The sequence below is a fragment of the Notothenia coriiceps genome, unplaced genomic scaffold (genome assembly GCF_000735185.1).
Source record: "Notothenia coriiceps isolate Sejong01 unplaced genomic scaffold, NC01 NC01_scaffold00009002, whole genome shotgun sequence".
Lineage (NCBI taxonomy): Eukaryota > Metazoa > Chordata > Actinopteri > Perciformes > Nototheniidae > Notothenia > Notothenia coriiceps.
The window spans coordinates 50311-76589 of NW_011341703.1; the positions used below are offsets into that span (position 1 = coordinate 50311).

Consider the following 26279-nt stretch of genomic DNA (forward strand, 5'->3'; position numbering starts at 1 on the left):
TTTAGGAGATTTACGGTAGAAAACCAACGTGGACCAATAGGAAGTTGTCAGGTTACATGCAGGTTTCGTATGCTGCCATAATGTGGGAATACTGCACACACAGGACGTTAGGATTTATACAATAGGCAAATATAGGTCCAAATCAGTCTACAAATGTGGCTTAAGGATACTTTATATCCCTTTATTCAAAAACTCTTGCTCTAAGAACTCTTTGATTTAAGAAAAATATCAACGGGAAGCAAGATTTGGATTATGGAGATAAACGTGTCTCTGAATGTTATATCTGCTGGTTTCTGCTTTCCACCATAACGTGTTTCTCATCAATAATGTAAATCAAAAGATGTTTCCCAAGGGCCAAGGTTATTCATTAAACCTGGAAGGTTATTCATTAAACCTGGAAGGTTATTCATTAAACCTGGAAGGTTGTGTTTTTTTCATTTTGATCTGTAAATGTAAAGTGGCTTTGAGTACCATGATATTCTCTATAAAAGGGCACCTGGACTTGCTTCAGATTCTTGAAAGTATTTAAACCTTTTATCTAAAGTAAGTATTCTTTAATACTTCAATTTATATAGCATAGCTAACCCTAAATGTGGCTTTCTGATTCTATAATTGGATTCACTTATTTTCCTTTTCCATCTTTCCAAGTATTACTAAAAGTATAAAAGAACAGACAAAGAGATAAAATACACAAATCACTGTTACCAAATAACCTGTTTATTTCATTGAGACAATGAATTCAATTATCAACATAATGCCTTGGTACCCACGCCAATAATATGCCTCCACAAAATCCATGAGTGCACAATATTGTTAATACGGTGAGTATATAAAATACGGTCACTCTTACTTGGACTCGAGAGTACAAACAAGAATCTAACTTGATGTCCATTGTCTGAATATATCGTAAATGACAACTTCTATAGCGATAGATGTAACATTCACAATGTTGTTAGCTTATGGCATGTTAAAACTTGTTCAGTGATTGATTTCCCATTTTGAAAACTATCAGGTCGGCATACTTGTTAAAAAGGGCGGTAGCTCAGTGTTCATTTCTAGCAGTAGAGACTATAAAAAGAAAGCACTTGTTATATCTGAGCCTAATGGTAAACATTGTCGTGTCTATATCTTCAAATTGTAAATATCGGAGACGACGATGTAAGAAAGGTTTTCGGCAAAATTCCAATTTGTCTGTCGGACATAAGGCAGAGTAGTGACACAGTTCTGCTACATTAAAAACTACACATACACAGAAATAAAAACGTTTAAGAAAACAATAAAAACTTGCAAAAAAATGAAAATTTGACAGATTCAAGCTTGACAATGGAGCCCTGTATTCTTGCAGGTGCTGGAGCATTGTCAAGCAGCAGTGTGTCCATGTCGTTACTGCTCTTTATTCTCGTAAATCTGTTTCAACAATTCATTCCGGCTGTTTGCTGTTCTCGAATCTCCAGCCAAAGTTCAATATCCCTTCCCAAAGTTAAGTGTAAACAGTTCAGCCATTAAGACCACCTTCAATTATAAATCACTAAGGGGGGAGAAAAGTAAAAAAAAAAAAAAGTAGAAAGGATTTTCCCGAGCTCCCACAAGTCCATCATTAGGACACGGAGGAGATGGGGTTGAGAGGCGAGCCCATCTGTGTGAGCACCTTGTCGAGCCACTGGAGGGGCCCGTGCAGGTGCACCTCGATCCAGCAGGGGGTGCTGGTGACGTCCTGTCGGTGATACTCGGCCCCCCAGCCCTGAGGGGAGGCAGAGGAAATTAAAGAAAGGGTTAATATTAAGTAATATTCAAGCTCTGTCAGGTCGCATAGACCAAGAATGACTGGACTTCATTACATTCAATTGTTACTATTAATTTCATTAAGTCTTCAGATAATGATTATTTTCAAATGGCAATAATTCTTTCTTAACAATATCCATAAGCAGTTTTGCCTCTTAAATGTCAGAAATTTGAAAAAAAAAAGTCTTCCAATTTGTTCTGGAAGAAATTAGGGGGAAAAAATCATTAAAGAAAGCTTGGATTAAAAAATCTATTACTACAACTAATTGATTTATCTTGGCAGTGCTCAACGCAATTGCAAAAACATTGACATAATTCCTTTAATACCTGCAACAATCAAACTGTTTTACCTAGTTCACATTATCAGCTGTTCATATTCACTTTGATTTGGTGATAGAAGGCAGGAGACAAAACACTTCAACAGGACTGTTTCAATTCAAATAAAAAAAAACATACTTAAGTTTACATAAGGAATACTACATTATGATAAAAATCTAATATTTGACCAAGGAGTATATATATCAAATTCTAGCGTATTTCTTACAATTTAAAAACAATGGTTAAAATAAGGCATTTTCCAAAATGTGGAAACTTTGAGAGAAGCTTTTTAACAACAGTGCCTCCTATAATCATGATATTTGATGTTTGTGAGGAAGTTTGCTATAAAAAAACCTGTGACATGTTTAGCTGTGCCTTCCTGAGTTCCTGAGTTCCTCACCTTGACGAAGCTCATCCTAATGGTACACATCTTGGTTAGCTCGTAGACGGCCTCGAAGCCGTGGTTGACCGACTGGGCCAGCAGCTGAGCGAACTCCTGGTTGTTGAAGATCTTGAGGCTGCATCCGCTGGGGATCTTGCAGACGGTGGTGGGGTGGAAGCCGTGGTGGTAGTTACAGTTACGGCTCTGGACAAAGATGCTGGTGTCGCTGAGGCACTCTGCGTACACTTCCCCGCCCACGTAGTACAAGTGAACCCCTGGATAACAGAGACAGACATAAGAGGGGTCAGGATATTCACTCAGTTTCTCTTCTGTTGAACCAGAACTCAGTTTGTGTTGGGGGGGAAAGACACCCTCTTCACATTTAAGATTAGGCTTAAGACTTTCCTTTTTGATAAAGCTCATAGGGCTGGTTCAAGGTAAGCCTGAGCAAGCTGCTTCAGACTGAAGACTGTCGGGGGACCCTTGCCTATCACTTTTCACCACTTTTCTCCTACTTCTCATTCTCTTGAGCTGTATGCATTCTTGTCTCAATCATTTTTTTTTCAGCTGCACCTTAACATTTTTGACATCCTCCTGAATATTTTCATATACTTTAATGTTATAATTGTTGTCACTTGAATTGTTTATGTTGTCATTTTATTATCTTTCTTAATCCATAGAACAACATCTCTAGCACGTGCTTTTGTTAGATCAGGCTATTTAAATGAAATTTGATCTAACGAACACCTGATCAACTGGCTCCGTAGCCGTTAGTCGATATTCGTACCTTTGCCGATGTGCCTGCGGGTGTTCTCGATGGTGGAGTTGCGGTTGACGTTGGACAGCAGTCCGAGGCAGAAGCGGTTCTTGTTGTTTGAAGGGTCAGTGAAGCCGTCCACCAGCACGCTGGTCGACGAGGCGTGATAAGCCTCACCCACTCGGTTGTTGAGTTCGTAGTAGACGATAGAGCACCAGTGGCTCGGCTCCTCGTACTCCACCGGCTGCACGTCTGGGACAGGTGACATAAGAACAGGAGAGTCAAAAACTTGGCTGAGGACATCGTCACACAGATATCTACTCGAAGGTATTAGACATGAGATGAATACAGAGAAAGAGTAATAGATAGAGGCTGAATTCTGGCAGCATGGGACTTTGAACTGTCCCTATGGGTCTATTATTATCACCAGCTCCTACCTTAAGACACACTAAAGCTTGAACAGGATTAATTCATTAACAACGGATTAGCGTAGTACACAGCAACTATTGTTACCGGAAGTATGTCATTCAGTGCAAAATAACTATTTAATTAAAGATGATGAAATCCTTAAATTATTCTTGTACAAAATTGGAAATTGTATTGTCAATGTTGCAGTTGTACAGCACTGTGACCTGAATGCTTTTACAGAATAGGGCAGTTAAAAAAAAAAGGCTGGCTTAATTTTTACAGGAATGCATCATCATGAATAGTGTCTGGAATTCAGATGCACTAACAAATATGCTGATACAAAGGGGATTTTTTTTTTACAGCGCAGTTAAGTCGTGCCTTCAGTAAGTGGTCTTTGACTTCCATAAACCTTCAAAATGTACTTCCTGGTTGGTATTTCACCCGCAGTAATATTATCACTGTAGTGCCATTGTCTCATAATGCGTTTGTCCTTACCTCCTCTGGGCATGTTAGGGGCCACCAGGGGGCTGCTCGTCTCCATGGACTGGCTCTCCTGGCCCAGCTGCTCGTCGGGGGGCATGTAGGCGGGGGGTGGGGTGTCAGCTGAGACATTAAGAGACCAGTTAGCGAGGATGAGACCAGTTGTTGCAGCTGGCACACACACTCACACACTCGGAAACACACATTTCCCCAGACTTGGACAATCATCACAGGATATGTACCCCGGATATGGTGTCACATTTCACATATCCCTCACTTGTTCAGCCACATGCTAACCCATTCCCAACAGAGATGCAACACGAGCTTCCAGAGCCAATATTCAGGCCCAAAGGAAATAACAATACAGTAAACCTCCACTTAGATTACAAGTGGGGATTTACTTTAAGATATCAGCTAGACATTTCTCCAGTTAATTACTTACATTAACACAATTGTTTTTTGTATTAAAAAGTGTTATGAAATAGCATGTTTAAATATGCAAATGAGCCATACTCATTAAATATGCGCATATTTTAATACATTTCAGGAACACAAATCTGAACATTGGATAAAGCCAGGTTCAACATTCTTGTTTAATTTTGTAGTCATATTAGAATCTAGAGTTTTTACAGAAGGGACTTTGGATTTTTCTTTTTATCACTCAACAGCTACGGGGGACCTAACCTCCTCTAGGGGGGTCCGGGGGGATGGTCCCCTGGGAAGATTTGTTTTTAAATATTGAAGTTAAAAGCATCAATCTGGTGCACTTTGAGAGCAACATTAGGAGATCTATGGATACATCTCTCAACACCCAGATGAAACAGAACTGTAAGCAGATTTATTTTTCTTTAAGGATATTTTACAAATCACTCCCCTTTCAAACTCTATTCTTGTTTATTAATAACAACTTTTTTTTACTGTCATATAGTATTTTATACCTGTTTTTCCTTTATTTTTTTATAACTATAATGATCATATAAAGATGTGCCTTTATCTCACTAGTTGTGAGATTATCCTCCTGAACAAAACGAGTAAGAATTAAAAGCATACGTTAGCCACAGAGCTTATTTTTTGCGATATTTCAAAATTGAATTGGCTTTTTGTTGAGGAAGCCCTTGAAATGCTAACTTCCGTGTCGGCCTACAAAAATACTATAGTCAAAAAGTATTACTCCAATCAATCAAGACTACTGAACATGACAGAGAGGAGTGTCTCAGTGAAGTGATATTTCTTCATGCTAGACGTGTCTGTTCTGTCTCCGGTCAGTGACATGACAGAGGAGGCCTGCTCCGCTGAGTTAGTGCCTTGACAGCAGCCAGCAGCCCTGGCTCTGCTGAACAATGCTTAGCTGGCATTTCCTTTGTTCTCATTCAGGGGTTCAGCTTTATTTGGATTAATAAAATAACTTGACCCTGTAAAACTTTTTCGCCTACTGATAAAGTTATCATGCATGGGTTTAAACTAGGGCTGTACCAAAATGTTTGAGGCTTCATTCATGGACATTCACATTTTTAAATCATTGGAAGGTTGCAAAGCTTTTTTTCCATGTCTTTTTATACAGTTCAAAGCTGGTAAGTCTGCAGAGTTGCAGATATTTCACTCATGTGATTAACACTGGTATATGGTTTGTAGTATTCCAGGAGTGACTGCATAGGATTGTTTTCATTAAAAAAAACTCCACGCAAAATAACTCAAAAGTTAAGATGTATTGATTGACCTAATAACATTTTCAGAATGCAGATGATATTATTTAACCAAAATTCATATTAGTTGTCATTGAGCCATTCAAAAACAACTCTCACTGGGATCAGAAAAACGGTATGCTCTCCTGGTTGCAACACAAAGAGAAGCACGCACCGAGTTATATTATAAAACACAAACAAGTGACCTTCTCAATCAGTGCGATTCATCACTTCATTTCAAGTGAGGATTAATAGGGACATCCTAAAATAAGACGGCAGACATTCAAAGCGTCACTAGAAAAAACAGAATAGGAGCTTTGACGGTAAGAAAAGTCCCATTGGGTAAAGCCCTTTTTACAGCTATTTGTAATTACAAATGGAATTGTCTGACATTGTAGTACACAATGAAGATGATACTTCAATGTACTGCATTGTATTTAGAAAATTAAATGCATATCAAAAATGATTTTTATCTGGTTTTCTGATCCAATTCGATTGTGACCTTTTGGGACCAACACTGTCATTTTTCCCTAAACATTAAACAACTCAAACAATTGAAAAAACCCCAGAGACTCTTGTTTTTTAACAGTTCTTGAGGGACACTTGGCAGCAACTATCCAGAAAAACAACACAATAGTTTGGCCCCTCACCCAGGGCCAGGTACATAGAGAGTGTGCGTGTCGTACCTGGGAGCTGGAATGGACTGGAGGGTCCCGAGCTAGCCGGAGAGTTTGGATAAGTACCGCTGCTGGCTGGGGACGAGGGATACGGAGAGTTGGGCGAGATGGGAAAAGAACCGCCTCCACCTCCTCCCCCCACACCTCCGCTGCTGCTGCCGCCCCCGCTGTGGGGCTGCTGGAAGGACTCTGGAAAGGTGGCGTTCAGGGGCATGTGCGGCTCGTTGTGGGTGAGGTTACGGAACTGTACCAGCAGGCTGTGCTGCGGGTTGAACTCGCTGTGCCGCGGTACCAGGACCGGAGGGAGCACTGAATGAGGAACAGCGGGGGGGGGGGGAATTAATGAAGCCCAAAAACAGAGGAACAAAGGTATTTTATTATTATTTACACTTCCTTCTTTTTTATGAAAAACGTAACTATGTAACCTCTGCAATAATTCAACAGCACAATATTAACACTTAAAATACTTGAGTATAGCACAGAACATTTCAAGCAATATCTGTTTTGTTTTTTTAAATCACTAATATCTTTTTTAATACCTAAACACCTCTGTATTTATTGTGATAGACATTTTACATATTTATTGTTTTTTATATTTTGTAGTACCATCAGCAGCCAAACCATTTTTTAAATGTGCCATTCAGCATTAATATCTTATTAGTATTTATACACCACTGTACATATCGTAAAATAAATGTTAGATATTGTAACTTCTTATTTTTAAACAAATATACTAATTTGATATTGGACATTTTCTTAAACTTCTTATGTTTATATAAATGTACTTTATATATTTGTTTTTTGTAGGCTTATATACATATATGTATTCTATTTTTGAATACAACTCCTGTTTATACATTTTTTATTAAATGTTTCATATTTATGCATTATCATATTTTATTCTAAAATGGAACAACTGCGAGTCACAAAACCCAATTTCCCCCCAGATAAATAACGTTTTCTGATTGAATCTCAACCCCTGTTTTGAAGCCGTTACACATAAATTACAAAACATGACCAAACAGCAACAACTCTGAATTCCTCAAAAGCCACTTTAGACCTTGGTAAAGATACAACAGAGGTCATCCACATTTATTTCTATTCTCGACTTCATGTAGCGGATAGAGTGCTTCTTGATTATCATCTCCTAAGTGACTTTAAACGTCACGACTCCACGGCTGTCCCTCCTAAAGCTACCCAATGAGCTTCGCTTTTCAGCCTCTCCTGACTGACATGTGATCCATATCATCGGACTGGTCAATACAGAGCTGGCAGTCCCAGAGCAGTGTAATGTCAGAGCGGCTGTCCCCTCAGGGTCACCCGTTAGTGTGTGAGAGACCGGGAGAGAAGGAGGAAGAGAAGGGCTAGTGATGAGAAAGTGCTGGAAGTTTGGTCTGAGTGCTTTATGCATTTAGTGATCCACTCTCCGATGCCACACCCCATCTGGAGTGCCTGAGGCATATCATCTAATAAGATCCTAAAAGAGCTAGTGATATTGATTTTCTGTGAAATGTACGGGGGGCGGGTGGAACGGCCCGTGTGATGACAGCCTCCTGACCTCTGTGGATTTGTTTACCGGCTACACAGTTTGCTCAGAGATATAACTCGGGGATGTGCACAGCTCTACGCTGGTCTAATCTGTCACATACGTTATGTCTAATATGTTTGGAAATGGAAATGGCTGAAATATTGAATACACTTTTTGTGTTAAACATTAGTGTCCAGCACAAAAAAGTTAAAGACATGTTGATATCTGTGGTCTACTATCAGTAGTAAAGTATGAGTACATACCAGGACTCTCCACTCTCTTGTAGTGGTACGGGTTGATGCAGACCTCCTTCTGCTTGGAGCCAAACGGGTACTCGCACACCTCCAGGGGCTTAAGCTCGTGGTGCGACTGCAGGTCGGGCCAGCGCCACACTCGGCAGTAGATAACGTGCGGCAGGCCTTTCCTGTGGGACACCTGCAGGCGTCCGTCCAGCGATCTGGGAATGGTGACGCACTTGCTGGTCTGCCCGGGACAGCTCAGAGCCTTCTCCAGGTCCTCCATGGCGCCCTTCTTCTTTTTCAGCTTTTTCACCAGCGCGTCCACCGCCTTCTCTGCCCATTTCTCCTCCTCGTCGCCCTGCTTCCAGCCGAGCAGGCGTTTGACAGCTGGGCTCGTGAAGGAGAAGAGACTGGACATGGAGGTCATGCTGGATGATGCAGTGCAGGTAGAAAAAAGGGGGAGGACCAATGGGGAGTCTAGGAGTCCCCTGTTGATGTTCTCCGATTAGCGTTTGTAGCCTAAAACGTGTGTTTAACAAGAGAAACCACTTGAGTGTGTGTGACAGGCCAGCAGAGATGAGGGGTGGGGTAGGGGAGGGGAGAGGAGGCTGTAGCCTTGTCTGACCAAGGACAGGAAGCAGGGGAGGGAGGGGAGTCAGCAAGCAGGACGCAGCTGCTGCTGCTCAGGAAGGGCCCTGCAGCAAGCGGTCCGAAGTTGGGTCACCACCACTGATGGGAGGGGGGGGGGTGCAGCCTGCAGGGGCTCAGATCAGGACCTCTGTCCAACTGAAGCAGGGCTCACCGGTACAAGACGACAGGCTGAGAAATCAGGAAGACGCTGCTTCTTAACAACAACTCCCTGCTCCTCTTCAGTCCAGATTGACTCCTCCAACCAGTCCACAAGCCTCCTGCAAAACAGAGAAGAGACACATGTAAAGCTTGGCGACTCACTCAATTATTTGCCTTTACATCAACACTGTACATAAACAAGCCCATTTTCCAGACTTTTGTAAATATATAAATCACAATACAATTTCTTTCTTTTTTAAATCCAACTATGAATGAAGTCTGAACCTCAGCTGAACATGTGACTAGTAGGATGATCAAAAAGCACTCAGTCCCCTTTTGATCCGACACATCATTTCCATGAAGACTCAGATAAATGCGTCACCCCAAATCCCAGTAGGACTGATGGGTGTTAAGTGTTGCATGCCGAAATTGTCATATATATAAAAAGACAGTCTTACAGCTAGACAAATGGCCCACCATACAGCACGTAATATCATGAAAGATTACAATCAGAGTCCATCATTTATCAGCATACAAATATTTGTAACCACATTTAAGAGCCAGTTAAACAATGCTTAAAGTGTGGGCTAATATATTTGTTTAGTATAGATCCACATGAAATCAATCATTGTAATCTTCAATATCTTGAATCATATCTCAACTGCAATATCAACTAGAATCAAACCATTTGTTATTTGTTCAACTTTTGCAAACACTTAGTACTCAGACATTAAAATACATTACAAATTCAAAAAGGTGTTAGAAACAAATAAAGCCCCTTTCTTTTTCTATAGCTTAATATTATTATTATTATTACAGCATGATCGTTATCTTTTGATCCATTTCTACATTGCAGAACCACATGTGAAAGAATGAACAACGAGTGAATAATAACCTTACAAATGTATGTAGTATTGCTTTAGGATGATTGCCACAAGTTAACACCAACTGATGTAGGGACATGAAATGTTTCAAACCATCTTCCTGATGCATAACTGCGCTAAATGAAAGTGTGATATCTGACACTCCTGTCCATATCATGCAGCACAGACAGCAGACAATCAAACACATGTAGCCTGCAGCAGCTGTTTGGGGGCTTGTGAAAATGGCCTTAGTCAAAAAGGATGTGACCACAAAGGGCTGCTTCCTCCCTCAGCCCATCTCTGCCCGATCCCTCCCTTCCAGCACACAGCTGTCCAACACCACTGCACCCACTTCCACTGCTCATTGTTCCACAGGCACATGAGAGTGGAGGGAAACCTCCTAAAGACTCATGTTGGCACAAATAATGACCAGTCTGTAAGCTTTGCAGACATTCATCAGATAAGGTTCCAGCAGCTGTTTCCACATATCCTGATCAGTCAGAGATCTGGATGCAGTCAGGCCTCTTTTAGATCCTCAGCAGTGATTCATCAGTTCATTGTATAAGGGTGAGCAATGCCAAATCATAGATTTCAACATAAGAACGTGTCCTATCTTCCTGAAACGAGCAGGAACATATTGTTTGGTGAACAGGTCATAGATCTTACCTGTCTGAGGTAACGCTGTATAAAGGCTGATTTGCATCTAAATGACTAATCCTTCAGATAAAGCTTTTACAAACTGATCATCACACTGATAGCTCTTTGTGTGTCCGCCATCAATGACATCAAAAGGCTGAACATGAAATCCATCTTGAATGAACACACTTTCACATTTTGAAAGAGAATTTGGGGGGGGGGGGGGGGGAACTGTAACCCAGGATTTACAGACGAAAGATGGTTTATGATCCTTATCTTCAGAATAACTGAGAATATGGGTTATATAAATGTGTATCTAAGAAAAGATACCTACATATTTTTGATATGACTGTTTTCTAAAAGAGAGGCAATTGTTTTCCTACTATCGATGTCCAATGTTCATATATATTTTAACAGTATAGTCTCAGCAGAAGATAACATGCTTTAAAACCATTTTAGAAAACCATGTGATATAATTTATACTGAAGAATCAATACTCATCTGCAGCTCTGTCCAAAAGCCAGAACTACTCCATAAAAAGTGAAAAAAAAAAGTGGTAAACAACAACATCTCTGTTAAAAATGGCCTGCGTATGAAGCTGTTCATCACAGTCTTATCCCCTTTAAGTTAAAGTAACGCTTTCATTCTCGCCTACAGAACACGTAAATTGGGAAGAATTTCCCACACAATCATAACTGTGTGTGTGAGATCTGCCTGAAATGCTTGACATGTATGAAGTACAGGACACAGACAATATGGAAGAACGATCCGGTGAGTAGTAAGCACCCCCCACCCAGAGAAAGGGAGAAAGAGATTCAGAAACATCTAGCGTTACACAAATCCCCAAACAGCAGAACAAATAGCTTTTAGTGTTGCTCTGATTTAAATGTGGCACAAAAGTAAGCACAGTCATAACATAACACATTATTCCAGTGCTGTTAGCTTACCCTGGTATGTAGCAAGCTAATGTAAGTAATTTGCTAACTAGCTTAGCTAACAGTACACAACTTGTTTAGCTTACATTTACAGTCAGACACCTCTAATAACAACTGACAACTTTAACTATCTAGTTTACCACTTTAGGAAGCTGTTTCCTTTTTAAAACAAGACTTTTGGAGCCATAGTTTTTACCTCGTAACGGTTAGCCGAAGATACTTCACCCTTCCTCCTCTTCCTCCATTCCAGAAACTTTTTGAACAACTGAGGCTAATGCTAAGCTAGCTGTTAGCCCAGCCCTCCTCTGCCCAGCGTATCCTGCTGATGCAGCTCACTGGAGTTCACTTTTAATGAAACAATTCGCTTAGTAACATACCTCTCAACAGAACCCCATGAGAGCCATGGTAAAGCGTTTTCGTGTCACGTTAAGAGTGCAGTTGCTACTCGCTTAAATATTTCCTCTCGTTTTCCAGCGTTTCTTCTCTCCGTCTCCCCGTGCCATGTCCTCCAGACCCTGGACACAAGTAGAATGGTGAGGCGGAGTGCATATCACTCCGCTTTACTGATAAACTAGGGCTCGCTTTAGCGTTACAGCTGATGAGATTTTGGTTCCTAATTGTATCAAACAAACCACCATACTATAAACCATAACCAACATATAATATTGGTTTCCAAAGTGAGTTAGGTTAACGGCTAACTGTTCGTAGCACGTTTTCATTGCACAGAGATTAAGTGAATGTTACGAGTGAACAAACTTGTTCCGCCTTTGACAGAAAATTATGGTCATAAGCGTCCAATATAATACGAGCAGCACACCCTAAAACTTCAACACAATTACGTGTTTAAAAAAAAAATACGTTAATGATGTTACAGTGTAAAGTTGTAGTTCTTACAGTGGTCGTGCTGCGGCTCTGAGACGTCTCACAAGTTGCTGGCTCCACTCAGTCTGGAGCACTGCGGTTTTTTGTGTATTGTTGTCCTTTGTAGTCACTTGTTCCAACCTTTTACAGTCCTCGCGCCATAGACTAATATAACTTTATTTAAAAATAATAATAATCCCCATTGCACACTAATATATTTGGACGAGCCTCTACTCTCTCTGTAGGATAATGTTGGGAGTGCGGACTCCTCATTCAGTCTTCAGGTGAAAATGAAAGGCGATGTACGTGTTCAACCACTAGTGGGCGACCTACACCAGGATCTGGGTTGTTAAAGGTGTATTTCATAGACTTGATGAAGGTATTTTACCAAAACAGACTTCCGTTCAATTTAAACAACTTTAGCAGTGGTGTAAAAAGTGTTGAGATTCTTTACTTGAGTAAAAGTACTAATAACACACTGTAAAAATACTCAAGTTAATTGAAGTTAAAGTACTGAAACCATATTTTAAAGCAAAAGCAGTACATCTTCACATTTAAGAAGAACAAAAAACTTCTTGGCAAAATTGCTGCCAATTAATTTTCTGTTAACCCACTCATGTTTTTAGTTACTTAAATAAAATGTTGGATGGTTTCATCTAGATACCAAATAATCAAATTGTTTAAGTTTCTGTCAAATGAATGCAGTGGAGTAAAAAGTACAACATTTTCTTCCAAATGTAGTAAAAGTATCAAATGAAAATACTCGGGTAAAGTACAAGTTCCTCAAATGTGTACTTAAGTGTTAATTAAGTGTGATTTTCACGCTTTTACATTACAAGTGACACATATCAGACATGTAATACATCAATACTAAGAATCTCACTTGAGTAAATGTACTTAGTTCATTTCCACCACTGCATTTAAACCACCTATTGTTTCTTCTTTGACAATCTTAGTTGCCATTTAAATTGATTTTAAAGGTATATTATTGCCACAAGTTGTATTAAAAAAAAGAAACATATTACCAGAAGCAATATAGTTTGTGAAATATAAACCACCCATAAAATACTGTCATCCAATAATTTATGTTTACTGTAACAGTCAACATTTTCTACTTGCCCATCCATGCTATTTACAAACTTTTCAAACCTGGAAACTAAATTGAGTTTTATTCTGATAATGCCTCCCTTGCCTTCTGAAATGTTCATCATCGAAATGCAATATTGAAGAGACCGTTATCGCCTATATGATGAGGGGGGGAGTATGTGAGAGAGAAACTCCCTCCGGAGGGAACAAAGGGATTTTGCAGGCCATTTACACAGAAACCTTTGTCTCTATAGGGCAACACATCGGCGATGACAAATATGAAATGTGGGGTTCCTCAAGGCTCCATCTTAGGACCACTGCTTTTTAATATTTATATGCTACCACTGGCTCAAATAATGAAAAACAACGACCTTAGTTATCATATCTATGCAGATGACACCCAAGTTTATATAAAAATGTCACCAGGAGACTATTCTCCGATTAAAACATTGAGTAAGTGCATTGAGCACATCAATGAGTAGGAACTTTCTCAAATTGAACAAAAAGACAACTGAGATTATTGTTTTTGGAGCAAAGGAGGAACGATTAAAAGTCATCGCAGAGCTTCAGTCAGCAGACTTCAAAACAACGAATAAAGCAAGAAATCTAGGTGTAGTGATGGACTCCGACATGAATTTTAAGTCACATTACAACAGTTATTAAGTCTGCATACTATCACCTTAAGAACATATCTAGGATTAAAAGACTAATGTCACAGCAGGATTTGGAAAAATGCCTGTACTTAAATGCCATTTTATAATTTTTTTCTGCTGTATTCATTCTTAAATGTCTTTTATTTGAATTTGTAAAGCACTTTGAATTGCCGTGTGCTGAAAGGTGCTATATAAATAAACCTGCCTTGCCTTGGTAGTTGCACCTTGGTTGAAAATGCAGGTTTTTCGGGTGTCACCTACCCTTCTGAGCTCTTCTTCTCATCTCCCCGACCAGCTACGACCACCAGAAAGCTCCTGGTTGAAATACCTTCCCCCTCAGAGGATACTAAAGGCCTCTCAGTGGACTCCACCATCCTGCTGTACTCTCTGCTGGCTATCTGCATCATGCTGCTGCTCTCCAGCTTATCTCTAGCGCTGGCCGTCTTAGTGAGGAGCTGGAAGGGTAAAAACTCCAACCAGAAACCCAAAGAGGCGAAACAGAAGCAGAGGAGGGAGGTGCAGACGTGGGAGGAGGTTATCCAACCAGTGAGGAGCTTTCAAGGTGAGTGTGGTACACAAATACAATAAACACAGCAGCGTAACAATACAACTGTACACTAACAGTGCAGTGAAAAGAGCTAATTAAATAACTACAGGAAACATAGAGGGTCACATAATTAATGTGAAATACTGTGCAGCAGTGGCGGACTGGCTATCAGGACGTTCGGGACGAATCCCGATGGGCTGAACTGAAGTGGGCCGGTCGGACGATGTGGGCCGGTCGGATAAGACACTACAACTCCCCCCCCCCGTCATCGTCATTGTCGACAATTTAATAGCGGTATTTACTTGCGGTACCGAGGTGGGCCGGCCGTACCGAAATGGGCTGGTCGAGAGTCCCGGGCTGATGTTTAGTCCCAGTCTGCCCCTGCTGTACAGTGACGAGCAGTATTGAGTAGTGCAAACAAAATGTAGCTCCCCTTCTTTGTACTAAACCAGGGGGGTCCTAACTTTTTTCACAGAGGGCCACATACAGAAAAATATACGAAGGGCTGGGCCGCTCACTAGAGGTATATTGCCTCATAAGTTCAGTTATGAGTTTGAAAAATCAATCAAATGTAGGTCAATTATGCTTAATACTTGAATATGCTTTTAAAAAAACAACAGCCTATACATCACATCTCTCCACGGAGTTTCATTTATTTTGTTGGCAGCTCATCCCTTTAAACAGAAACTTCAGATTCAAAATAAGTCATTGGGCTTTTTACTTACCAACTTCGATTTGATAGAAAATGTTTTCAACTTGAATTGACTGAATTAGTTTGAAGAGTGGGCCTCTCTTCAAACTAATTCAACCAATTCACATTAACACATTAATACTGTGTACTATCTGTTTTCATCTATATTTAAGAAGTACAATATAAGACAAGCACAAGTTCAACATCTGCACACTTCCCTCTGTCTATTCTACAGATTTTCCAACATATTCAAACCAATCCACAGACGATACGACGTACGACTCCTGCCCCACGGAAACCTGTGTGTGTGTTCACTGTTTCCCCGACCTGAGAACACTCGGAAACCAGAGATCTTCTTTCGCAGTTCCCCAGCAGCAGAGAGCTCAGACACTAAAACCAGGACCCGTCTGGATCAATCAGAACCAAAACCTCTCTGGAGTCCAGCAGCAGCAGCAGGAGGAGGCTGCAGTGGGATTAGGATGAGGAGGTTTAGCAGCGGAAAAATGTTTTGAATCCAAAAAAAATAAGAACTCCAACGTCGGTTTAAAGGTCCCCTATCATACTGTTCTTCATCAATATATCACAGGTCTCAGATATATACAGAGCCTGTCTCTGATTGGCTGAAACACCAAACAGATCATTGCAGCATTACCCATAATCCCCTCTGTTTCAGCCCTGTTTCAAAAGTGCTGATTCTCTGTCTGTTAAAAATTGAAATGGCCCTTGAGAGGAAAAAGATTCCCCACCCCTGATCTAAAGGGGTGGGGAACCTTTTTCCTNCGGATGCGATCAATTGCTATAAAAACACTGCTATTTTTTATTTATTTATGAAAAGCCATGGATACCTTTCATTCCACTCACTCCATCTTTTCTGTGTCCAGTTAAAAGGCAGGTCATGGGCATCGTCAGGTTCGCTAGTGCAGGTGGCGCTGGCGGCTGTGGCCGTTGTTGAAGCCTCGGCTCCGCAACGGCAGGCCTCTCCCTCGGTATGGAGCTGTCAAACTCGACCGCTTACAGCCGGCCAACTAAAAGTTGTTCCGTTCACGTTGTCATTTTTAGAGACTCCTTCGCTACATTTTATTTTTTCAAATATGATCTAAATTGTTTAGTACTTAAGAACAGTTGAAAGAGTATAACGGCAGCAAAATATTAAAGAGCAACTTGCAGGTTAAATAAATGTGTAGGAAAATGATGTATACACTATAATTTCAAAAAAATATACAGAAATATACACTACAGTGACATCTGGCGTCGTTTTTGTAAGACATTTTTTCTTCCGCATACAAAAAGCCTCCCCACGTGACCTCCCGCGTGTGATGTAACACGGGGGAGAGCAGCCGGTCTAACGTAGTAATAAACATGGATCACAATGCTAGTTTTGACACAGAAGAGGTTGAAAATATATATTCGAATGCATATGATTATAATTATGAGCCTGCTAGGCGTCCAAGAGACCAGGAGCAGCCAAGGATTAGAAGAAATAACGGCCATCGGCGAGAAATGGAGCTGTGGTGTGTGGAGAACCAGTGGAGAACAGAGCAGCTGTCTTGGTGAGTGACCGGCGTTAGCTACAGACAGCTGTTAGCTAACGTCGGTCACATCACAACATTGTGAAGTTAGCTATCATATATCAGGCTATAACTAAAGTTGATAATATAGTAACGTTACTGGCAGAACTGTTGATACTGATCCATAACAGAAACTAATGCACAAGTATCAGCCGTATCTCGCGTTACCTAATGCAACTCCACACTACGTTACGGTGCTGTCAGGGCCATATATATTATATGGCTCTGGGTGCTGTGTACCGGAGGGGAGAGAGGGAGAGAGAGGAGCGAAGGGGGGGAGAGAGAGATGTAATACGGTTTCCTGATAAACGTTTTGTTTGATAGTCCTCAGCTGTGGAGAGTATGTGCTGCAGGGAGGTGGATGCACAACGCACCCAGGAACGAACGCTAGCTCCGGTCCTTTTCCTGTTAGGGAAACTGTGGACTCGATGTCCTGACAGGCTGGAGTTTGTGCAACCTGCACAGTTTGTGCAACCTGCACAAATACCAGCTCACCATGATTAAAAATGGGGAAATGCAATGTAAAATTACCGAAAAAATACCAGCTCACTAAATCACAACCGCTCAAACCAACTTCAAACTACTACCGCGGAATGGGCAGAGAAGGAGTCCGAGAAAGTTGCTCCCCATGTGACGTAATATGACGCGTTTGACGTATGACGTTTAAAAAAAAAAAGCAGTTTTTAAGAGCAGAGCTCAAAACGGCTCCTTTTCCTCTGAATTCCTGCCCTTATGTCTTGTAAAACATATCAAATCCTGCACTAACTTTTTGAATTGAAATTTTCAGGAAAGGTTAAGAATAAATGTAGTAAAAAAAAAAAACCTGCAAGTTGCTCTTTAAGGACGCTAACAAAACAAAAAATCACCTGACAAAAGAGTAAATTTGAAAAATCACACTTTTAAAAAATAATTGTTCACATACTTTTTTCAAAGGAGGGCTGCAGCTAATGAAATATACTTTAATGATATTAAACAAAGCATAAACGTTTACATATTTAAGAAAGTCTTTTGGGTCAATTTTGCACAAAAACATTACTTTGGAAATGAATCAATAGTCAAAATAGTTGTAGATTATTTCGGTGTTGCCCAATTTATTTTATGCTAATTTTTTTTTTATTGTCAAACATGTTTCTTATCAATCTGTTATTCAGACATAAACACAGCAGAGGAATCAGTTTAGATCCCAAATAATAACCTTTTTCCTACTGGCCTCTCAGGGCTTCCGTACACAATGACTGTCCATTTTGCTGTTTGGAAGCTGACCTTTGGGCCATAGCTAAATCATTATAAACCTGTCAAACTTTAAAGTTTAGCATCTCTACTAGTTTAAGACAATTTATTTCCCCGTGTTCAGGGTGCGGCTGGTTGAAAGCATCCCCGAGGGTCTCTACCCGTACTCCCCCCCGTCCAGGCGGAGCATCGCAGACAGCTGGCTGCACCTGCTGGACAAAGCTAACAGCTCGGTCGATATCGCTGCGTTCTACTTCAGCCTGCGAGGCAGCGAGGTTCCAGACGCCACTGACACTAAGGTGGGTTCAGCGCCACGCCCCTAATGAATGTTGCTGTATTTATTTCACCCTCTAATGTGTGTAACATCATTTCCACATATTTTGCAGGGGAGAATGGTGTTTGAGAAACTGAAACAACTTGAATCCAAAGGTGTGAAGCTTCAGATGGCCGTCAACGCCCCACAGACCTCCACTGAGGATACGGCAGAGTTAGCTGCTACAGGTACATCATCCCCAACAACATGGAGATCATTGTGTTGCACCATGAACCACAGCTGGACAGGGACACATCAGTTCTTCGTCATAACTTTTTAATATAATGATTTCACCATTTGTGTAATGGGGGATCATTCTATTTATTTTTAAATCGCTTTCATTTTGTTTGCAAAATGTATACATGTACAATATTTATTTATCTAACTCAGAATACTTTATTTATCCTGGGGTGAAATGGGATTGTTGCTCCTTTTTAGAGTTAAAATAAATAAATATTTGTTAGTATAAACATCAGTTAAAGTAAAAATGTCAAATAGAAGATCAAATTAAATTAAATTAAAATATTCAAAAGAACATAAGTGAGAGTAAGAAGGTACAATGAAAAGATATACAAATAAATGCATTTATATTCAAATAAGATATTAATTAAGATCGAATAAAATATACAATTAAATTAAAACATTTATAAATAAATATTATACTGGATTTCTCATTTAAAACTCATCAAACATATTGTTTAAAAAAAAAAAAATTAAAAGGAATGATTAGTTTTGTTCTGCAGGGATTAGTGATCATGTGTATGGTTTGTTTTGTGTTCAGGCGCAGAAGTGAGAGAGGTGGACCTGAAGGCTGTGACCGGAGGCATCGTCCACACCAAGCTGCTGGTGGTGGATCAGAAGCATTTCTACCTGGGCAGCGCCAACATGGACTGGCGCTCTCTGAGTCAGGTAAATCACAGTAGACGTGTAGTTGCTAAAATAATCTGGATTATCAACACTATTGTTCCTTCTACATGTTAGAGTTGGTTTGAGGTTCATCCACAGCAGTAGTATGTGAGTGACAGAGTGACTGCTTCCTGTTGGGCAGGTGAAGGAGGTGGGGCTTTGGGTGGAGGACTGCAGCTGCCTGGCTCAGGACGCCTTCAGGATCTTCGGGGTGTACCGGAGCATCGGAGGGTTGAACAACGGCTCCCTGCCGCCCTACTGGCCCGCTCGTTTCTCCGCCCTGTCCAGCTCCCAGAACCCCCTGCACCTCATGTTCAATGGCGTGCCGGCTCAGGTCTACCTGTCTGTAAGTTTAGAGGCCTCCTGAAGAGGGAAACAACTGAAATCATACTTTTGGGTTTTAGTTTAATTTACAAGGATTCATATGTTTTTTATAGAGCTGGGTATACAAAATACTGTATACCCAAATGAATGTCCCATTTCCTTTTTGATGAGTTTTATTCTAACGTGTTAACGACAATTTTCAAACCCAATCAAATCTGTAATTTTAATCAAAGTTAAGGTGCGGTTTTTTTTTCCGCCTGTATGACGTGGTATCCCTTTTTAAGCATCCATTGTCAGAATGGGAAATAAATACAATTTTATTCCGTTTTTGAATAATTTTGAACTATATAATAACATTGAAACAAAAAATATTGTCAATCCGGATCTTAAATTATCGAATAAACAGGCCTGAGCAAAATAAGCAGCAGTCAGTTATACACAGACTTTATTCAGTGTTCCTACTCAGTGAAACTTGTAATAAGGGTCTTTGTTTCCCCAGTAGTGACGTCCTCTCGCCGGTTGCTCCAATGATTCTCACCTGCTCTGTTCTATCTCTTTCCTGCAGAGCGCCCCCCCGCAGATCTCAGCGCGCGGCCGCTCAGACGATCTCTCCACCATCCTGTCCGTCATCGAGGACGCCCACACATTCATTCACATCTCCGTCATGGACTACCTTCCTCTGTCCCAGTTCTCAGAGCCACTCAGGTGACGTTACCCTCAACTCAACAATCCCAGACAGGACACCAATAGATTCCTAGATCTAGTAAATCTCCATCTCAATAATTGGTGCAGGAATGAGTCCTAAAACCCAAAAATGAGTTGGCATGTTAACACTTGTGGACACCTGAAATAAGCTCTTTGGTTAACACAAGCTTAATCAAGTTTCACGTTTTGTTCTAGAACATAAAATAAGTTGGTAAATACTCCACTGTCAATGTCCAAAGTCTTTGTGTGTCATAAAACGGTTGCTAATAAGTGGCTAAATGAGACAACTAAACGTCATCAGGCCAATCATTATCCGCCTTTAGCTTAGTGGTGTTGTTGTTGTGTAGTTTGTTTTTAGCCTAACGTTAGCTTTTGACTTCTAGCATTAGCATTTAGGGTTCAACTTCTATAAAAGTGGTGTTAGCCATAGATTACAGTGTTTCTTTTTGCTATGAACTCAAATCCAATGGAAAATTCCCATTGACTTCTTGCCGAAGAAGCCCCTGCGATGCTAACTTCCTGTTCGTCCTTTTAAAAAAAAATATATATCACTGCACCACTCTATATGTTGAGTTACTTAATTAAAGATTTGGGTATGACAGTAACAAAGAATGCGATCCATGGAACTTTGTAAATAGATTAGTTAAGAGTATTTAATGAATCAACAGTCACAACACTGGACCCTGATTGGCTGACAGAGCAGCTATTGGGAGTAAAATTATGTTCAGCTGCTGATTTAGTGGTAGTGACTGCTTTTCGTCTTTTTTTGTTTACTTAGTTGTGTTCTCTGTATTTTATATGTCTGTTATGTGTAAAAATATGTAACGTTGCTGCCTTCTTGGCCAGGTCAGCATTGTAAATGAGATTTTATCTCAATGCTTTTTATCTGGTTAAATAAAGGTTAAATAAATACTTTTTTTTTTTAAAGCTTTCTAGTTCAAAGGCATTATAGAATAGAATAGAATCCTTTATTGTCATTATACAGATACAATGAGATCCTTTCCTCTCCTTGGGTGTAGCCCACTAGCACCACAGACTGTTTGATATCGACAGTGTTTATCAAAGTGTGTGTTGTCCTCCCTCTCTCAGGTTCTGGCCGGCCATCGACTCAGCGCTGCGCTCGGCGGCGTGCACCAGAGGCGTGCAGGTCCACCTACTGGTCAGCTGCTGGAAGCACTCCCCCTCCGCCATGTTCCCCTTCCTGCAGTCCCTGCTGCTGCTCAACAGGCCCCCACTCCAATGCAACGTTGACGTGGTGAGTTGAGTTGTCCTACATAATGACTCAGTCCTTAACAGAACGTGATGTATGTTAAACTTCTGCTGTTTGGTTTCCGTGCAGAAAATCTTCACAGTGCCTTCTACAGCGAAGCAGATGGAGATCCCCTTCGCCCGAGTCAATCACGCCAAGTACATGGTTACTGACAGAGTGGTGTATATAGGTACGATGTTAACACTAAATATGGCATAGTATATAGCAGGAGATGCTGTGAATTCCTTCTTTTTTCTGTAGTGTTAAGATGTTTACGGTGGTTTCACTTAATGTTGCTTTATACTTCTACTCCACCTTAATTGTATGAAAATAACTATTTATTTCACAGACAATATTTCATTCAAATAAATATATAATTAGCTTCTAAAACATGATGCTTGGATCAGAGCAGGGTGATTGTTGCAAACGGAATCAAGCAGTGAAAATAAATGTCCTAAACTCAATTTAAAAGTTAGAAATATATAAAATATAAATGAATGAAACTATTATAACCTTGGTCCAGAAAGAAAAACCTTAACTCATACCAAGTCATTTAAGTTTTATTTTTGAAGTATTTCCAGTGTTGTAGGTTTATTTGAACCTGTTTTCAATGCTTCTCTCCCAAAAAATTATACTTTTAAATATGATTTTATTTATTTTACAGAACCCAAGTTGGGAACAAATGAGTGTTAGTAGTTCCTGTGAACGCCGTGCTTACTGACGTGTCATTTTTTTTGTGTCCCCAGGCACCTCTAACTGGTCGGAGGACTACTTCACGCAGACGGCAGGGGTCGGCCTGGTGGTGAACCAGACGGGCTCCGAGGTGAAGGAGGGGCAGGAGACGCTGCAGGCGCAGGCGGAGGAGCTGTTCCTCAGAGACTGGCTGTCAGACTACGCCCGTCCTCTCTATGTGGACGACCTGGACGTCTGCCGGCACTGACGCTGTGTCCTCTAATAAAGCACATTGCATCTCGCCTGCTCCTGCTGCTTGAACTTTATGAAGAATCCTCTTGCTGTACCGCGGGAATGAACTCTTATTTTATTTCGCAACTTGCTGCCTAATTTTTGTATATAGTTGCATTTTTTTATATTTGAAGACGTGTTATTTTGTATATCGCTCTGATGGTTTCCGCTTTGTACACTTTATTTCATGCCTGGAGCATTCTGTATATTTTCCTTCTTAAAATGCGGGTGCCAAGCTTTAGTAATCCTATGCAGGATATATAGAGATTCTATTTGAGCTATGAGCTGTTAATGATTGTGTGTAAGCCTTAATTAGTCAATTCTTGTAAATACTGTCTTTTTCAGTTTAGTTTGAAGATGTAGAACCAAACAGAAAATAGTTGACTTTAAATAAGAGCATTCTTAGTTCTTTTGACGCTTTTTCTGGTCTGTTGAAAATGCCTGTTTACTTCATCACCAGGGTCATTGTATTACGCTTCAAATAATGTTTGTGCTCCTGACTCAGCAGCTTACTGGATGTTTCCGTCTAAATAAAACCTTCTTGGTTGGAATTGGAGAGCTTCAATATGCTTTCTCGAATATAATGGAACTAGATGGAAATCTGCTTGTGGTGCCAAAAGTGCAGACATTTTGTTTGAAAAACGCAATGTCTCCTGCCAGAAATAATGATCTGGTCATTCAAGATTATCCACAGATAGGGTTGTGATGAATTGAGTGTAGAGCCATGAGACACTACTTAAAGAGGACACAGTATGCTCATTTTCAGGTTCATCTTTGTATTTAGCTCCTCTACTGTGACATGTCTCCATGCTTTAATGTTCAAAGAGCTCTTTATTTTTCTCATACTGCCTGTGCTGCAGCACCTCTTTTCACACTCTGCCTGAAACCAGAGTCCAGTCTGCCTTTGCAGACCATTTACATGCACAAAAACCTTCATTACTTACTACAGGAATAACTTTAAACCAAAATATTACATAGTAAAAATAATCATGGTAAGAGAACACGTTTTCCTTTAAGTGTGTTAATCAAAGCATTTGCTGACTCAGCTGCTGTTAGTTTGTGCCATTTTATTTTCACATTTCAAAATGTTTACTTTACTATTCAGTTGATACAAAACATTTAATAGAAGTAACAAAAAACAATGGAATCACCTATGTTAGTTTAAAATAATCTCTAATGTGCAAAAGAAAACTTTTTTTTTATAAATCTCATGCGATACAGAAAGTATCTTTATTAAATCTGCTTCAGTTACAGGTTCATCATTCCTCAATCAAGGTTAGAGTCTCTGCTGCTTCTTCATAAACCCAAATGTGCCTTCTCAATGCCTAACACACGAAAAGGAGACAACAGAAGGGGAATGAAGATACTTGAGGACAAGGAGCAAACCAGAAGCCATCAGAATGGCAGTAGCAGCCGCTTTTCTGCCATCTCTGATCATGTCAGTCATCGAAATCATTTCCTATTAACGCCCCAGAGGGCTCGCAGACGCAGGAGTGTTTACTCTGACAGAAAGCGATGAGTCTCTTCCTGATGTCATTCCATGGAGAGCTGCACACTGTCCGTCTGGCCCTGCTGCTGATCAAATTTTCTAGCTAAAAGACAGAAAACATTTAAATGAACCTCCAGATAACCCAAAATGTCAACATGATCCAATTAAACCTCAGAAAAGTCAGTAATAGGGTGTTAACAGGACCGCATTGACACATGAACCGATAACAATTGGGTTGAAATCCTTATCTGTTATGGATTTTGTCCTGCAGATCTACCCTGATGCTTACCCAGAGAGTACATCTCCAGTTGCTGCCGCAGGCGGACCTTCTGCAGGCTGTCGTAGAAGTTTGGCTCCGGGCTGCTGCCAACGGTGGGAGGCAGGGCGAAGATACGCATGATCTTCCTCTTGTTTCTGAGTGTCAGTGAGAAAGCATGAGAATATTTTCTGACAGAAGTTGAACATTATGTTTGGAGGATTATATGAAAGCCGAATTCACCAGAAGACAGCAGTAAATATTTCCAGTAGGCTACTAAGTTATGTCACATAATGCAAGTTTATTTAAATGTTACCAAGGAATTACCAAAACGGTCAACGGTGTACTGGGGGGAGGGCAGGAGCTCCAACAAGCCGTTTAGGACAGTGAGTGAATACACATACTATACAGAGATGGGACCTTAAGACGTGAAGGGAGACTGCTCTGACTTAAACATAATGTCACCATTTATTTCTGACAGTACTAATCTAATGATAAACTAATCACTGATACAAATCGACTTCAAATGATAATGCATCAAGTTTGGAGGATTTTATGCATGCCGAATTAACCAAATGACACCAATATATACATATACTGTTAAATCAATGCCAGAAAATCCATTTATCTTTTCATGCAAACAAGGAAACATCAAAAATAAAAACATGTTCAATCGAGTCTGGCCTGAAATGTAATATTTTAGATAAGAACCGAAGAGACAACAGTCTGACTGAACTATACAAATGAAGCGTTCGTCTACATATTATAAACCCAGCGACACAGGGAATAGTTGAAAGCAGGTGCAGACTGTCTTACTTTCTGGCGTACATGAGCAGGCCGAAGCTGACCAGGATCACCAGCAGGTAAACATTGGTGGCCTCATTCCAGGCTTCGTGCACAGAGTAGTCAATGGTCTCGGGCTCGTTCCCCACACCCCCGTGACCCCCCATGGAAATACAGCAGCTACTCCCAAATGCTGCAGTAAATGTGAAACAGAAATACTTCTATTGCCGCTTTATTATCTCTATCACTCAACCAACCTCTGAGTGTTTACGGCGTAAACACAACTACGCCTTCTTCGTATTTTTCTGTTTCCGGGTAGCTCGCACGCTGCAGGGCACGTTGTTTCCCTCCGCTGTCCAAAGTGTGAACTGCAGCATGAACACAACAATTATTATTTTAAAACGTATTTCTTCGACACTTCCGGTTTGGGACGGTATGGAGTAGAAGCATATACATACATACATACATACATACATACATACATACATACATACATACATACATACATACATACATACATACATACATGTATATTACACATACTGTATGTGTAATATACATGTGCCTCTACCAAATGGTGGAGCTGGCATGGTAAAAGTAATCATCATATACAGTACAGTATTTGTATGCATCAAACTCAAATAAAACACAAACTCAAATACATTTGTTTCTTTTATGGAAAATGAGCAATATATACAACCAGATATATTCATAAAAGATAATAAATTATAATTGTAAAAAAAATAAAATGGAAAAAAGTCATGTAAAGTGTTTTTCATGATAAAAAAAATACTTGCTCATCTTACTGTATATGCTGAATTGGCCTAAAAGGAAACCACTGGCCTAACAGCACATGTCCATATCCTGTGTTGGCCTAACTTGCTCATCTGTGTGCAATTTTGGGCTGAATGCCATGCATGAAATGTGCTATATAAATTATTATCACTCTGTCACTCTGAGACTCATAAGGCAGAACTAGATTTAGTAATATTACCATGAATCTAGCCATTTATTTACCATATTTTATTGGAAAACATCTCTGAAACTCTGAAAAAGTCATATTGCTAGCTTACCATAAAAGGCCAATTCGACCGATTGGTTGAGCATATTTTCAAAAAAATAATTACACCCTTGTTAAAACTTTTTTTGTGCATCAAGTTATCTAATTATGTTCAGTCA

At 40.2% G+C, this 26279-nt stretch overlaps 3 protein-coding genes across 5 annotated transcripts; 1 reads left to right on the forward strand and 2 right to left on the reverse strand.

The window, feature by feature from the left end:
- Window positions 1–695: 695 nt before the first annotated feature.
- On the reverse strand, window positions 696–12456 carry smad5 (SMAD family member 5). 3 transcript variants are annotated; one of them, XM_010770625.1, is made up of 7 exons: window positions 12371–12456; window positions 8278–9161; window positions 6496–6795; window positions 4143–4250; window positions 3270–3491; window positions 2501–2757; window positions 696–1741 (listed from the first exon to the last, which is right to left on the reverse strand). In XM_010770625.1, the coding sequence occupies exons 2-7, from the start codon at window positions 8678–8680 to the stop codon at window positions 1598–1600; spliced, it is 1434 nt and encodes a 477-aa protein (XP_010768927.1). In that variant the 5' UTR covers window positions 8681–9161; window positions 12371–12456; the 3' UTR covers window positions 696–1597. The 3 variants fall into 3 exon arrangements, with proteins under 3 accessions (XP_010768927.1, XP_010768925.1, XP_010768926.1); XM_010770623.1 differs by lacking the exon at window positions 12371–12456 and adding an exon at window positions 11854–11991; XM_010770624.1 differs by lacking the exon at window positions 12371–12456 and adding an exon at window positions 11673–11827.
- A 3753-nt stretch (window positions 12457–16209) lies between these two features.
- Window positions 16210–23123, forward strand: pld7 (phospholipase D family, member 7). The gene is made up of 9 exons (XM_010770628.1): window positions 16210–16223; window positions 18237–18411; window positions 18499–18613; window positions 19207–19334; window positions 19474–19677; window positions 20221–20360; window positions 21450–21615; window positions 21700–21799; window positions 22356–23123. Exons 1-9 carry the CDS (start codon window positions 16210–16212, stop codon window positions 22547–22549), a joined length of 1236 nt encoding a protein of 411 aa, XP_010768930.1. The 3' UTR covers window positions 22550–23123.
- A 697-nt stretch (window positions 23124–23820) lies between these two features.
- smim19 (small integral membrane protein 19) lies at window positions 23821–25425 on the reverse strand. The gene is made up of 3 exons (XM_010770627.1): window positions 25134–25425; window positions 24351–24475; window positions 23821–24164 (listed from the first exon to the last, which is right to left on the reverse strand). Exons 1-3 carry the CDS (start codon window positions 25265–25267, stop codon window positions 24106–24108), a joined length of 318 nt encoding a protein of 105 aa, XP_010768929.1. The 5' UTR covers window positions 25268–25425; the 3' UTR covers window positions 23821–24105.
- Between the last annotated feature and the right edge of the window lie 854 nt (window positions 25426–26279).